This window comes from Notechis scutatus, chromosome 2, assembly GCF_049901735.1.
Source record: "Notechis scutatus isolate UNSWTSFEM ecotype Mainland chromosome 2, rNotScu1.2, whole genome shotgun sequence".
In the NCBI taxonomy this organism is placed as follows: domain Eukaryota; kingdom Metazoa; phylum Chordata; class Lepidosauria; order Squamata; family Elapidae; genus Notechis; species Notechis scutatus.
Genome location: NC_142010.1, coordinates 147,113,447 through 147,129,567, shown reverse-complemented (window position 1 = coordinate 147,129,567; position 16,121 = coordinate 147,113,447). Strand labels below are relative to the sequence as shown.

Below are 16,121 nucleotides of genomic sequence, written 5' to 3'. Positions count from 1 at the left end.
TACACATGCATGCATAGATGGCATGGGGGAGGTGCACTGCCTTCTAGGTGCTGGCACACGAGCGCGAGCGTGCAAGCACGCGCGCAATTTTTGGCACAGGAGCACAAAAAGGTTAGTCACCACTGGTATATGGGGTCTGATCTCTTCATTCTCTACAATTCCATTCAGCATTACAGATAGCCCCTCCCGACTTACGACCACAATTGAGCCCCAAATCTCTGCTGTTAAGTGAGACATTTGTTAAGTCAGTTTTGTGACCCATGTTACAACTTTTCTTGCCTCCGTTGTTAAGTCACTCACTGCACTTTGTTAAATTAGTAATCTGGTTGTGAAGTGATTCTGGCTTCCGCATTGACTTTGCTTTCCAGAAGGTTGCCAAAAGGGATCTTGCAACCTTGGGACACAGCAACGGTCATAAATGTGAACCAGTTGCCAAGCCTCCGAATTTTTGATCACGTGATGATGGAGAGGCTGCAAAAGTCATAACTATGAAAAACAGTCATAAGCAGGGATTATGACCGTTGGATTCAAATTTTTTAACAACCGGTTCTGTGGGTGTGGCTTAGATGGTGGGCGTAGCTTGGTGGTCATGTGACTGGATGGACATGGCTTGGTGGTTATGTGACTGGGTGGGCGTGGCCAACTCAATATCACTCACATCGAGGCACGCATCTCCTTGCCTGGCCTCTCATGACTGTGGGGATGCTACAACAGTTGTAAGTGTGAAAAATGTTTATAAGTCACTTTTTTCAGTGCCATTGTAACTTTGAATGGTCACTCCACACAAGCAAAGTATCAGCAAAGGAGGGGAAAAATAACTCCAGATAAGTTCCAGAGACAGGAAGTCTAGTCCTGCCAAGAATGTAATAAGGGTTAACGGAGAGGCAGTTTCTGTAAGCAACACCAGAATGTTTCCTTCCTGCCTTCCTTACAGGATTAGGCCAGTAATTTCTTCTAACAACTGGTTCTCCAAACTGCTTAGAATGTTAACAACCGGTTCTAGCGAATAGGTGTGAACATTTTTCAGTGCCATTATAACTCTGAACGATAACTAAATGAACTGTTATAAGTCGAAGTCTACCTATACTCTGAACCCAGCTTCATGTCATAATCTTACAGTATCCAATGTCTGCATTCACACATGCACAGACAAGTTAATTACAACCTAATGGCTCAATCTACATAGGCCAAGCCTGATTAGCTTTAACCTTTGTTAAAATCTGGGGATAGGTACTGTAACTTATATACGGAGTGTAAACCCAGCTTGTTTGATTCATTTATGAGTCAAGGTATCTTAGAAATTCAAGAAATGATGGAAGTAACTAGCCAAGCTAAGCATGAGGTGTGAACACAATTACAGCAGTGGTTAGAAAGGTGTGGAATTTTGGCAGCTAGCTTTTCCACCTGAGCCACGAAGAGAAAGCTCCTGCAGCCCACTTAGCGGGAACTGAATACTTTTCTGACAACATCTGCTAGCATCATTTTCTGGTTGCTCCAGCTCTGAAGATCAGCTTGCCATCTTGGGTTAGACTTATCTGGATTGCAGTACTAGCACTCAGGAGAACAAGTATATCATAGCATTTTGTTTAAAGAAAGAAGACAACTCTAATAAAGACTTGGCTGCTAGGACACAGAAGTAATATTTACTAGAAAATGTAATTGGGGGTTTCTTCCTTTTGTAACTGTGTTGTTGCTGATCCTCTGAAAAAGAACTTTGCCCTTCTGCCCATCGGCATTCTTTTCTCTGGCTGTTTTCCTTTCTCTTGTGTTGTTTACATTGTTATGGGTTCTATACTTATTGTTTAACGAGACAGAAAAAGGCAGAACTTCTCCTAGTGGCAATGGTGCCTTTAGTCAAGCAGCCTGGGGCAAAAGAGGAAAGGATTGTATAGAAAAAGCCAATCTATACCAGAAGGCCAGCTCTGTTCTATTCTAACAATTCTTGCCTCCACCTCCTCAATGGAATGAGATCAACAGAGAAGTTAATTCAAGCTAACATAGATATTGAAGATACATCAGAGTCCAATGAAGCCACATCTATCACTGTTGTCAACAAGAATTTCATCTCCCCTTTTTTGGACTTTGTTACTTTCAAAGCTATATGACAATAATCCGATAAAAAGGGATACTGCTGTTCTACCAGTTGTCCTACTTCCTGTCCTACTTCCTTGGCTCAGTGAAAATCCAAAAGATCTTCAGGGACTTTAATATCCACACTGAAGTCCCCATGACAGGACCAGCTCATGATGTCATGACATTAATGATTTCATAGTTTGACCAGTTCATTTCAAAACCTACTCAGCAGATAAGTCATGGTTAATTCTCATTATTATTATTATTTTGTTGTTGCCGTTGTTGTTCTAGAAGAGATTCTGGAAATGTTTATCATGAATGAAATACTGGATAGTCTTGCCATCGATGAAGTACTGCTGGTTGTGCCAACCTACCTCACCCCGAAAGGACCTGACTAAATTTAGTTTATTTCGTCCCTAGAGAGCAATACATTGAGTTTGAAATCAGGTTTCCCCGTTGCTTGATAAATATTTCCACCCCATGTCAGAGTCCTTCATATTGTACATTGCCATGTCCTAGGACTCTGTCCGGCCAATGATTTTTAAGACTAACATTTTCTTTTAGCAGGCAGCTTGAGGGAGATAGTGAGAAGGACCTTATTTAAGAAGTCCTTGACCAGAATGATTGAATATTTATGCATTGTCTAATAGTCTATATTTCACCAATCTGGTAGAAAGGCAGTAGTACTGTTTGGAAACAATGGATTATCGTGGCATTTTTCAACCCAGATTTAGACTGGGTTTGATATGAGTCAGTACCAATTGCGCTAATGGGTGATCTGCATTAGGAGAGAGATTTAGGAACTGTGGGTCCATTACTCTCTCAAAGGTTTTTGATACTACTGATGTAGGAGAAAGAGTGACAAAACCTGGAGGCAGTTTTTTTAAAAAAGGTATAAGCCTAGAATCCCTACATAGCCATAAGTGGGCCAAGTCCAAACCCCACCCCCTTGAAATTCATTTATCCTTATCTATCTCCAAGCAGGTGCTAACCCTTAATTGATAAGATTCCCATGAATAGGTTATGTAGTAATAAATCCATTTAGCTTGACCTTCACGTGGATACTTGATGTTTAGTGCCTGACATTAGATAATAGGTTTCAAAAGGGCTTGAGGGACATGATGTTGTGAACTGGTTTATTGTTGCCTTGCTTCTATCACTCTGAGCACTATCAGAAGCTGGCACTGAAAAAATTCTGCTTCACTCACTCCTTGGGAATTGTCCTGCAAGTTTCCATCTGATCACCTGCATTTATCTGCATATAAATAAGGAGAGGGATCATGCATGTATGGAACTAATTAGCATTAGTGCACCAATATCACTAAGCCTTAAATCTCCTTTTTATAAGCTCTACTTTTCAAGAGCCTCTGTATGCATACTCCTGGGCTGGAAAGAGCTGCATATGGGTGTCTATGGAGATTCTCAATCATCCAGGTCATAGTTGTCCCAAAGGTTCTTTTTCAAGAAGCAACTGGACTTTCTTGTTTTTCTTTGAAGACATTTTATTTCTCATCTAAGAAGCTTCTTCAGCTCTGACTGGATGGCGGGGAATGGAAGGATTTATACTCCTTGCAGATGGCTGGTCATTTGCATTCTTTTAGAGAGTTGTTGAGACCACTTGGAGGTTTATCTGTGTCCTCAAGGTTACCTAATTTTTTGGAAATGGGTAGTGGACTTCTTGGAACTTTGAAAGGACTGTGCTGTAGACTGGAGATAGATGTTCTATCTGTCCCCCTCTGTTGAGAGAGGGGTGTTCAATTTTGGCATAGGTGGCCTCTTTGACCCCTCTTTTAAGCCAATGGTCCATTCTGTCCAAAATGTAGACTTTGCTGTCTTTAAAGGAGTGCCCTTTGTCTTTTAAATGTAGATGGACTGATGAATCTTGTTTCTGAGGGGTTTGTTCTCCTATAGTTGTGTCATGCATTCATGAAGTGGTTTCCCCAACGTACAGATGTCTGCAAGGAATATAAATCCTTCCATTCCCCACCATCCAGTCAGAACTAAAGAAGTTTCTTGGATGAGAAGCAAAATGTCTTCAAAGAAAAACAAGAAAGTTTAGTTGCCTCTTGAAAAAGCACCTTTGGGACAGCCACATGTGGGAGAACCAGCAGATGCTGAAGCTAAAAAAATTGAAGCTGTTCCTCTTCCAAAAGACAGACCTGAGTGTGCAGAAAATATGCCTGTCCTGGATAAAATTTGCACTTCCCTTAAAGACTAGATTCACAAGTTGGGGTTTTTTCTGGATCCAGGATTTATAGTGGATAGCCACATTACATAAGTGACAAGAACTCTTATATTATCTTTGGTTGATAATCCAGTTTTTCTATTCCTGGAGTAGAGGAATCTGATGCATGCAACAGTCACCACAAATTAGATTCCTGCAATTACTGTAATTGTTTATGGGACGACTTTTGAGGATGGCCTAGGAACTGCAATTGGTTTAGAACATAGCTGCAAGTCTGTCCCATTCATAAGCCAAAGACTAGACAAATAGATATGAGCCACTGAGATATGTTGAGAGATGTCCAATAGCACCTCTGGGCTATCAATGGAGGAGAGAAATAAATCTCTTCTCTTAAATAAATAAATTGTATCTAGGTTTTATAGGAGAGAACACACACACATGCATACACACACCAGTCCCTTAATCTGTTGGTGGCTAATCCTGATCTTACTATTTTTAATGTGAAGAACATCAAAGTAATTGATGGGTTCGTCGTTTTCATTTCTTCTACTAAATATCAACAGCTGACATGAAAGAGCCTGTAAACAAGGTTGGGCATATATAGGACATACCTGAAATGACATGACAAGTTACCAAATGGACTCCAGGTGTTCCATGTCTGTGCCCTGTCAGTTAGACTATTTCTGAAGGGTTTCTTTTCTTTCTTTCTTTCTTTCTTTCTTTCTTTCTTTCTTTCTTTCTTTCTTTCTTTCTTTCTTTCTTTCTTTCTTTCTTTCTTTCTTTCTCTCTCTCTCTCTCTCTCTCTCTTCTCTCTCTCTCTCTCTCTCTTTCTTTCTTTTGAAAATGCACCCTACCTGTTTTAAAATGTGGATTTGGTACTCTTCTGAAAGAATGCTAAGCCTGAATAAAAAATAGCTTGGCTGAAAGGTTACAGGTGCAAAGGAAGGATGACGAAGTAGAAGGTGGAAATTGAGAAGCAGTCAGCAGTCAGTTGAGAAGCAGTCAGCTGTTTCCTGGTATGATTTGATTGCTTATTGTACCCTATGACTATCATTAAGTGTCGTACCTTATGATTCTTTACTCTTGATGAATGTATCTTTTCTTTTATGTATACTGAGAGTATTTACACCAAGACAAATTCCTTGTGTGTCCAATCACACTTGGCCAATAAAGTGTTCTATTCTATCACTCTTGACTAATGCTAAAAGAAATGCCAAGGCTGACAGAGAGTGGCCATTGCTAGCAGCATGCAGAAGTAGGCTAGGGAGAAAGCTGCCCACAATCAAAGAAATAAAAAATAATAAAAAAGCAGCAGAGAAGAGAAGCAGCAGAGAATCTGAACTGCATTCATTGGTATAACAGAACCAGCAACACACAACTGGCAGAGCCAAACATTCATTTCCAATTTAAATCAACTTCATTTTTTTCAATAAAAGTCTCTTTCAAAGGAGCATGAAACCTGAGTATATTCAGAAAGCACTGATCAAGCATTATGCTGACAGGTACCTCTGAAGAAGCCAGGCGTTTAGTCTCTCTGGCAATGCAAGCCAACATGGTCACCAACAGCAATAGCCCACTGATCAAAGGAGAAGGTGCCCCAACCAAATGTGCCCAATAAAATCTCTGTTGATCCCACTGCTGGCTGCATTGTTAACCATGTAATCAGACTGAGAAAAGCGATAGAGAGAGCAAAGAGAAAATACTACAGGTAGTCCCTCAACTTACAACCACAATTGAGCCCAACATTTGTGTTGTTAAGTGAGTTCTGCCCCATTTTATAATCTTTCTTGCTACTGTTGTTAAATGAATGTTGTTAAATAAATTAATCGATAAGTTCGGAACTCGATTGTAAACAAATCTGGCTTCCCCATTGACTTTGCTTATCAGAAGCTCACAAAAGGAGGATCACATGACCTTGGGACACAGCAACAGTCATAAGCGTGAGACAGTTTCTAAGCATCTGAATTTTGATCACATGATTATGGGGATGCTGCGAAGTCTGTAACTGAAAAACGGTCATAAGTCACTTTTTTCAGTGCTGTTGTTAACTTTTGAACGGTCACTAAATGAACTGTTGTAAGTTGAAGACTACCTGTATTTAAAAATTGAAACCACTAAAGACAACTAAGCCATTTCAATAGTGGTCTGGTACTTAAATGAAGGCAACATCTTGAAGATGTTGCCATCTAAATATGGATAATGGGACATATTTTTGCCATGGCAAAGATGATTTGAAGATTAGCCCTTAGTCAATGAGTAGTCTCTATGTAGGCAATGTTTTGCCTGGTTTAATTCTGACTGCATTGACTTTATATACTTACACTGACTCCAGTGATAAAACAGCATATGTGCACCTGCTAGATGCTTCTGATGAAGAAGATTTCAATACCCGAAAGTTTATGCGATAACAAATGTGCCCATCTTTAAAATGCTACAAAACTACTTTGCTGCAGAAAATTAACATGGAACTGCATCCATGAAGTCCCATATTTTGACCATTTTTTAAAAACAAGCCTGCCTTTTAAAAGCGGTGTTCCTAAATAAGACGAAGAGGAAGGAAGAATTCCATATGGAGCTGGACTCCAGCTCCCATCCAACAGAGGTAGACTGGTTAACGATTGGGTGCATTTGGAGCCTAATCAGGTCTTTCAACTTGAAGGATAAATTCAAACTTGATGCTGCCTTTTAACCCGTGATTTGTTCTTACCCATTTTTCAGTTGTCTGCTTTTAATGGATGGCCCAAAATTTAATAGATTCCCACACAGACTCTTTTCCAAGGCTGGATTCTGTCAAGTTCAAAGCATGCGGAGTAAGGAAAGAACGCCTTCACAACCCTGCTGACATGGATTATTTGAGTCAGGGTTCATCCTAGCTGAATCTCTAGACAAAAGGGTAACAAAATGCCTCTGAAAATCTGCAAGGAGGTTCCCTCCATTGTGGTAGAATAATGCACAGCCAGCTTCTTTGCAACTAAGAAATACACGGCATAGCAAAAAAGCCAGAATGGCATCATTTTAATAGGAATTCCAAGTCCCTAATCAAAATGCAACCATTTACTTTAAAACAAACTCTCTCACACACACACATTTAACAGACACATTCTAACAGAAAGCTTCTTTCTCATCACAGCATATGTTCAAGATGAATGCTAGCCTGCACAGTTTTGAGTTCACTGGCAACATTCAGATTCCTTTGGAGCTGTGAGTTTGATTTAGTGGGACTTTCCACCCCTGAGGAATACTTTCTCAAGTGACTTGTTTGCCAAGAGAAATCTGGAAAAGGAGTATCAGCCAAGAGAGCAACCCCCCCTCCCCAAAAGAAAAACACTCCATGAGCAAGCGTTGGATATTCGGACTTCATTCAAACTTTCACAAAGGGTCCTACTTAGGCCAGTTGGGTCTTCCCATAGGATCACTCACGTGGTATAAGGCAGGGGTGTCAAACTCAAGGCCCGGGATCCAGATCTGGTCTGTAGGGTGCTTAGATCTGGCCAGTGAGGCCACCCTGGAAACAGCAAAGGACCGGCCTGTGGTGCCTCTGCCAGTGAAAATGGAGCTCAGGAGGGCTGTGGGTGTCCCTCCCGAGCTGTTTTTACTGGCAGACAGTTGCAAGAAGCCATTGCAGCCAAAAACAGAGCTCGGGAGCCTGATTTCACTGGCAAAGCAATCAGGCCACCACAGGTGCCCCCAACACCAGTGAGGTCGAGCTGGCCATGTCCCCTGGCCACGCCCCCCACCCCACCCCACCCCACCACGAGGTCAAACACAACCCTGATGCAGCCCTCAATGAAATCAAGTTTGACACCCCTGGTATAAAGTGTTAAAAGGAAGAGAGAGATCTCAGGCTCAGTAGATAAACTTGGTTGCAGCTGCTATTATTTTGCTTGAAAACCCAAGTCCATCAGCTGGTTTGCCATCAAATCAGCTTGTGGTAAGGAGGATTCAGACTAAATCTTAGGTCAAGAATATGCATTGAATTCCACTCCTAGTTATCCTCCCAAGGTCCCATTAGGCAATGTTTTACTTTTTCCTGCGAAAGGGGTAATGCAAATGGAGCATTGTTTTTGCAACTGTACCAGTAAGATGTCCATCTACTTCTTGTACAGATGCATGAGGATGGCTGTGAGTGAAAGTATCAAGAAACTGTGATAAAATCAACTTGGGTTTTTCTTGGGAGAAAACCTGTGCACCTTCTCATTGGAAAGGGTGACCAGCTGCCCTCCTCCAGGGAAGCCCATCTGCCACTCCAGAATAAGGATTACACTACAATAAGATACTTCAACAATTCTAGAATCAATAAAATAGAGACTGCCATTTTAAACAGCCTTTTAAGCAGACACTGTTAAAAACAACTTTTTCAGCTACTCTTCAACAAATTTAAACGTGGATCCTACTATCCTGAGTTTCTTTAAAACATCTTTGTCTGTTTTCAATGTTGTAAAATATAAAAGAACAAAGATAAAAGATAAGAAATAAAAAAGAAGAAAATGTTTTTTTAATTAAAATTTAAAAAAAACCATACAATTATACCTTCCATCCTTCTTTCTAGCTTAAACTTTGTTTTGGAAACAGTAGGAAGTACAGACTGGGTTCCTTTCATAAACGGTAACTTGGTAATAGAAAGAAAAAACTTGAGGCCTCTGATAGAAATGCAGCTGGGAAAGAGTAATTTTGCTGAGTCGGTTTGTGCGAAACACGTAAAACATTTTTTTTACATGTTAAAAAAAAAGTAAGTTTTAGATTTTCCACTTATAATAGGCTGGCCTTTCAAGGAAAAAAAACAACATTTTTTTAAAATAGAATAAAGCCAACCCTATAGGCAGGGACTGGAGTGAGGTCAAGCTGGAGTCAGGGTTGAAAAGAAGAGGAAAGTACCCAGCATCGAAAGGCATAAAGTGGACGGGAATCCAAGGCATAGGTTTTTCGGGGTGGGGAGGCGGTCGGCGACGACAAACCTCAACTTAACATCCCTGGTTAACGTAATGGAGTCGCCGTATAAGAACATTAATTCTGTTTACGCGTCCAAATCCAAACTCCGCCCCGTGGTCCCTCTCGGGCTCGCTTTCCCACTAAAGAACACGCGAGGGGGGGGGTCGGGTCGGAGTAGTTTGATCCCTTTCCTTGCTCGGGAGTAAGACGCCAACTCCTTCACCGACGGCCGTCCTCCCCTCCCTCACTCCCTCCCCAAATCGGAGCCGCCTGCTCGTAAGCGCTGAGGGGAACAACTCGCTTACCTGAGCCGCCCGGGAGACAGCGACCATCAGCAGGAGGATCAAGCGCATCGTGCAGGCGCTCAGCCCAGCCCAGCCCAACCACGGGCGGGCTCCAGCCAGCCGGCTCCCCCCGCCCACTCGCCCGCTCAGGGGCTCCTCCGCATCCCCGCGCCAAGCAGGCTGAGGCGCCGCTACCGCCAGGCTCCAGCGCGCCCCAGGCGAGAGGACGGAGCGAGCGACGGAGAGCGTGGCCCTCTTCCTTTTCCCTTCACCGGACGGGGCGAAGGCAAGGAAAGGCGTGCGGCCGGCGACTGCTACTGCAGCGGCCACGGGGTGTAGAGTGGAAGGCGGACGGACGGACGGACGGACCGACCGACGGGCGTGATTGGGGAGGGGGGCGGGGTGGAGAGAGAGGAAGGGAGATCCGGCCAAGGGGTGCTCCGCCTTGCGTTGGGCCAGCCAGGCAGGAGCGCCCGGTGCCCTCCACCGGCCCCAGAGCCACCCTCTCCCTCCACCGGTACGGGAAGGAGTGGAGGATGGCAAGGCAGGGTCCCACCTCTGTGGGGGGGAAAGAAGGAGCCGCTCTTCTCATTGGCCCTCTCAAGCCCATCGCCTGCCAATACGGAGCGGCGGGGGTGGGTGGGGGAAGCCCCTTCCCCGGGCTACTACATTAGGGGAGACACGCAGGGCTTTACTATGTCTCGGCTTAAGGAGATGTGAGGCGGGGGGAGGGGGAGAATAAACACTCCGTAGCGCTACCTGCCCCCCCACTTTCAACCGTCGTCCTCTGGAACCCTGCAGCCCCCCCGCGAAGATTCCGTTAACGGCCGTTAAGCAACGGCCACTCTCGGCGACCGTTAGCCAGGGACCGTTTTCTCGGGCCCAGGGAGAAGCGCGAAAGAAGAAGGGATGGGGGAAGTGGGGGGAGGACGGGGGTTTCCAAACGTTCAGCCTCACTCAACCAGCCCCGTGGAGGCTTCGGCTACCACCTTCCGAGTACAGACTAGAGTGGTGGGCATCAAAATCGGTCCTTCGGCCGAGCTTTCACCACCTGGGTTTGCACCGCCTCATTCAGGGGAAGCGAGTTGTGGCGTGTTGTGTGGAAGATGTGAACCCGGAGCGCTAAAAAGCTCAAAAAGGATTTTTTTTTGTCGTCCCCCCCCCCCACCCACCCTGTTTTTCATACGGGGAGCCCTCCACTTAGGACAGTGTTTCTCACTTTGGGGTGTGTGGACCAACTCCCAGATTTCCTCAGCCTGCATGACTGGCTGGGGAATTCTGGGAATTGAAGTCCACACATCTTAAATTTGCCAAGATTGAGAAACACTGACTTAGGACCACAAATGAGTCCAACATTTCTGTTGTTCAGGGAGACATTTTGCTATGTGAGTTTTGCCCCATTTCCCCCCACCTTTCGTGCCACAGTTGCTGAGCAAATCGCTGCAGTTGATAAGTTAGTAACTCAGTTGTTAACTGAATCTGGCTTCTCAGTTGACTTTGCTTGTCAGAAGGTCACAAAAGGGGATCACAGAACCTTGGGATACAGCAACGGTTCTAAGTATGAGTCAGCTGCCAAGTTCATGTGATCATGGGGATGTTATATAGGTCATAAGTGTGAAAAACAGTCATGGGTCACTTTTTCAGTGCTGTTGTGACTGAACGGTCACTAAATGAATTGTTATAAGTCAAGGACTACCTGTACTATTGATGATCAGTAAAGTTGGAATGCTGCTGGTTTGGAATAGAAATGGAGCATCTTCTGGGTTTTTTTCCCTTTTCTGCAGATAATTATCACCTTTGCTTCCTTAGTTGAAATAAGGATAAATTTTCCCAGGAATACCATTAATTCTTTTTACGCTTTTAATCGAGTTCTTTCCCAAATTACGAATATCAGACTGGGCTTCCAAATATGCTGAATTAGAACTCGCTTCATCCCCAACTAGCCCATGTATTGGTCACGATGCCTGGGGATGGTGTATATTGTTTCTTAACATTTTGGGAAGGGATGAAATTGGGAACGCTAATCTATTTCTGCTGGTGTTACTAGGCCTAGTAGACCCATCTTCCAGAGATCCTAAGCTCCAATTATATTTCCTGAAAACTAACTGGCCAGAATGGTCAAACTAGTAGTTGGGAGAAACAACATTTACTTTTTTCCCCATGGGTAAGCTGTGACTTACCTGCTGATAAAGAAAGACAGGACCCAACATGGCAGGCCAAATGATGTGGGACAGAGATGGGGCTCGATCAAGGGGATTACTGGATATTCCTGCAAGAGGGAGGTTGGGGTACAGAAGAAGCAAAGTGAACCACTGTTGTTCCTGTGATCTTCCTGACATGGCAAAAACAGAACAGGTGAAATGGCTCCAGTCTTCAAAGCTCCTCAGCTTTGCCCGTGTCTCCCTATCTCCGTTGGGAAGTGAACAAGACTTTGAGAAAGGGTATTGTATCATACCAATTGGTGCAAAATGCAGCGGCCCACATGGTTTTATGCAGACCCCGGTGTGCACATGTATCACCTCTCCTGCAGGAGCTGCATTGGCTGTCAATTTGCTTCCAGGTGCAATTCAAGGTGCTGGTTGTCACCTTTAAAGCCCTTCATGGCTTGGGTCCAGGTTATCTGAGAAAACATCTCTTGCCAGTGACATCTACCCGACCCGTTAGAATGAGGAGGCAGGGAGCGTTGCGGGTCCCACCCCTGAGGGAGATATACCTGGTGGGACTTAGAAGAAGGGCCTTCTCTGTGGTGGCTCCATCTCTCTGGAACATCATTCCCCCAGAGATTAGAATGGCCCCCTCATTAATACTATTCCGAAAGGCACTGAAGACCTGGTTTTGCCAGCGGGCCTGGGGAACCCAGAGAGGGATGGAACCCATCAAATGGCTAGTGTGACCCGCTGTTGTCGGGGTTGGGGGGGGGGAGTTTTTGTTTTGTTTTTTGTTTTGTTTTTTATTTTTTTCCCAAATTTTATTCTACTGTACTTTACTAATTTATTTGATTCTTTTTGTTAGTTCTTATTGTTTTTGTTTTTATTTTTTGTTTTAAATATGATTTTACATTGTGTAAGCCGCCTTGAGTCGCCATGGGCGAATAGGCGGCAATATAAATAAAATAAATTTGTCACCCCATGGACCAGGTTAGGCCAGCAGGCAGAGGGCGCTAGGACAAGGTTGATGTAGGCATGCAAAGGAACAGAAGATTGCCAAAAATTGGGCCATGACCACCAGGAAGCAGGTGGAGTTTCTTTCCGCCCCATTGTTTTCATCAGATATCAGCCTTAGAAAAATTAAAGGGTAGTGCAGCCTTCTGTATCCCATCCCAGATATGCTAGATTACAACTCCCATCATTTTCCATCTGCATAGCCAACTATGGGAATTGTAATCCAACACATCTGGTAGACATGTTGGGGAAGATTGTCCTGGAAATAAAATACGATGATACCAATGAACTCATCAATACAAATGTTGGCCTAAGTTGTTTGAAGAGACACTCACCAGCCTTTCTTATCAGCTGTATGGCCAGGAAGAATCCAAATTCTGGAATCCCTTCACTTGGATAGTATAATAACTAATTATTGCACTCCATTTTCAAGAGAGAACTTCCACCAGAGAAAAGAAATGCATAAAATGCATACAGATCAAAATCATTTTAAAGAGAAGGGACCCCCTTTATCGTTATCTATTCTAGAGTAGGTACTTCTTAAGTTGTGGGGAGGCTGATTTAAGTGGAATCAAGTGTGTTAGAGTATTGTGTTGTCACCGTCTCAGCATAGCTGGCCACAGATGAAGGGTGAGCAGCTCAGGCATATGAATAAGAAAGACTCTATGCTTCTCATCTTCTACTAAGCTATAGAATTAAAAGAGGGGACCATGTATATCTTGAAAAAGGGCGTTTGGTTGAGGAGCAAGTTGAGAGAGCAGAGACAGGAACTAATGTCAGAAGCACCCCAAACTTCTTACATCCCTCCAGTGATTAGGTCCTTCCTCTCTCAAATTGATCCAGCCTCAAGAGAAAGAAAGATTCCTTTACTTTTCATTATACTCCTAATGACTTCAACCTAAGATGCAGCTGGAGCTCAAAGCTATTGTTAGTTTTGAAATGCACTGTGGTGGCAGTGCCTGTTCAAACAAACAAGCAAATGGAAAACAAACAAATACAGAACTGCTTCCCAATCAATTAGAAACCCCACATCCTGATTGACTCCCTCCTGCACAATTAGAACCCAAGTAAATACATGATCATAAATTCTGAGTTTGCATTTCTGGGAATAGAAATGAATTCCCGTTGCTACCAAAGATACTTCCACCTTCAGACCAGGGCATTGATCAATGACCTACAAAGGATAGCAAGGAGCAAATTATCTTTCAATTAAAAGATTGTCCGGTTGAAGTTACACCCGCCCCTTACAAAGGATAAGTTGGTATATTTAGAAATCTTCACTGAAGCACATAAAGGAGAGAAAATAGTCAAAATATTACCCCTCCACAAATATTCTGTTGCCTTTGTACTGGACTATGGTTTTCCAGTAACTGTTATCAGATACAGTACATTACAAATTGTCCCAAATTTAAAAAAAAGCAGAAAGAAAGAGAGATGTTCCATTTTACTTGTTTATAAAATCAACATATCTTGGAGTACTTGGGTATTAAATCTCTGCTTTTAGTTGCTAGGAAATTAGCAGTCTTGTCAATAAATTCATTAATACAAGCAATTATCACTTAACTCCCCTTGACAGGCTTTTTTACTTGTCTAACTACTGCTTCTCTTCTTTTACTTTATTTGTTACATTTATATTTTGCCTTTCCTTGAAGACTTCAGATAATGTACATAGTTCTCTTTCTCCTCCCATTCTATTAACACAACAACTAGGAGGTAGGTTAGACTATGAGTCAATGATTAATTTTAAGCCACCCAACAAACATCTTCATAGATTGAACGTACTTGAACATCTCCAGCCCATGTTCAACATTCTAGCCATGACATCATATTGCTCTATTGTGAAGAAATAGACAGTTCCCATAAAGAAGATGAAAGATGCCCAAGAATTTGTTCTGAAACTGCTTGTTCATAAATGATTTGGATTTAGGCATGAATGATAAAGATGGTATCAAATGATTGATGGAAGTGAATGCAAAAGGAGATAGAAAACAGGTCCCACAGGATTGTTCTAACGTGAAGAGATGGACAATAAAATACCAAATGCAATCTAAAGTGTCAAATAATGCACATTGAGGCAAACAATTCTAACAGAGAGACTGACATGTCCTGAGTTCCCAGTTGCTGACCAACAAAGAAATCTTGAGTAATTGTGGGAAGATTAATGCTCTATTAAGTATCATTAGGGAAAGGTCTGGAAGTAAAACTGCCAATAAACTAATTCTTTTGTACAAATCTATGATACACCTGGGCATGGACTACTAAAAATGGTTCTAATTGCTGTAATTTAATATGCAGAGTTTGTGACACTGGAAAAATGCATAAAGGAAAACTCCATAAGGAAGTGTTTCATACCAAAGGAGGTCTTTTTTTAACCTTAGAAAAAAGAATAAAGGCAGACATTATAAATTTTAAGGATTGGGAGAATTCTTCATGATCCTCTAGTCCAGTGGCCCCCAACCTTTTGGGCACTAAGGACCAGTTTCATGGGGAGAGATTTTTGCATGGATCGGAGGGGGCATGGTTTCATGTGCTGCCTGCATCCCACGGATGGGGCTTCGCTTGTTTGCACAGCCCGGTTACTGGCATGCTGCGGACCTAGTCCACAGATTGGGGGTTGGGGACCCCTGCTCTAGTCCCATGCTCTGTCTAGTGCAGAAATCCAGTACTATGACATTGACAGCATCTTGACAAAAAGCCATCCAACCTGTTTAGACACATTGAACAACCAAAAAAAGAAAAGAGTCTACCACTAGAGGAATGCATAAAGGCAATTCAGAGATGTTTGGTGTCTCATAATGCTAGAGTTAGGGAGCATCTAGTCAAATAACAGTTGAAAGGGGGACTATTTACACTGTAGACAGAGCTGAAGAAGCTTCTTGGATGAGAAGCAAAACATCTTCAAAGAAAAAATATCAGCAAAGCCAGTTGCTTCTTGAAAAAGCACCTTTGGGGAATACACTGTAGACAGTTTACACAATAGAATTCACCACTAGTGTTACCTTAAAAGGCTTTAAAACAGGATGAGCCTCATTTGCAGAGACAATTAATGGTTAGGATGCTGATTTAGTATGGATTAGCTTTTGATCTGGCATCAGGTCCTCCTGTAACTTGTAATAAAGACATTTTAAATTCACACTCAGCTTATGCAGGCATTTGCTGGCATTGTAACTTAGGCCCCTTCCTCGGGTTGAGAGAGATTGGTTGGCTCAAGGTAACCCAACTGACTTTGTACCTGACTAGGCTCACGATCTCCTGGTTTCCAGGTTGGTGCCTTAACCAAGCTGGCTCCCTATATAAGTGATGCCAGGAAACAAAACAGTTATCTGAATAGAATAGAATAGAATAGAATAGAATAGAATAGAATAGAATAGAATAGAATAGAATAGAATAGAATAGAATAGAATAGAATAGAATAGCTTTATTGGCCAAGTGTGATTGGGTACACAAGGAATTTGTCTTTGGTGCATAAGCTCTCAGTGTACATAAAGA

At 42.8% G+C, this 16,121-nt stretch overlaps 1 protein-coding gene across 1 annotated transcript in view; it reads right to left on the bottom strand.

The window, feature by feature from the left end:
* OLFM2 (olfactomedin 2) overlaps positions 1-9,713 on the bottom strand; it is a 275,974-nt gene extending 266,261 nt beyond the window's left edge. Inside the window, exon 1 of the mRNA XM_087956555.1 lies at positions 9,493-9,713. Coding sequence (XP_087812681.1) covers positions 9,493-9,540 — 48 coding nt within the window. The 5' untranslated portion in view covers positions 9,541-9,713. The remainder of the gene's footprint in view (positions 1-9,492) is intronic.
* Positions 9,714-16,121: the final 6,408 nt, after the last annotated feature.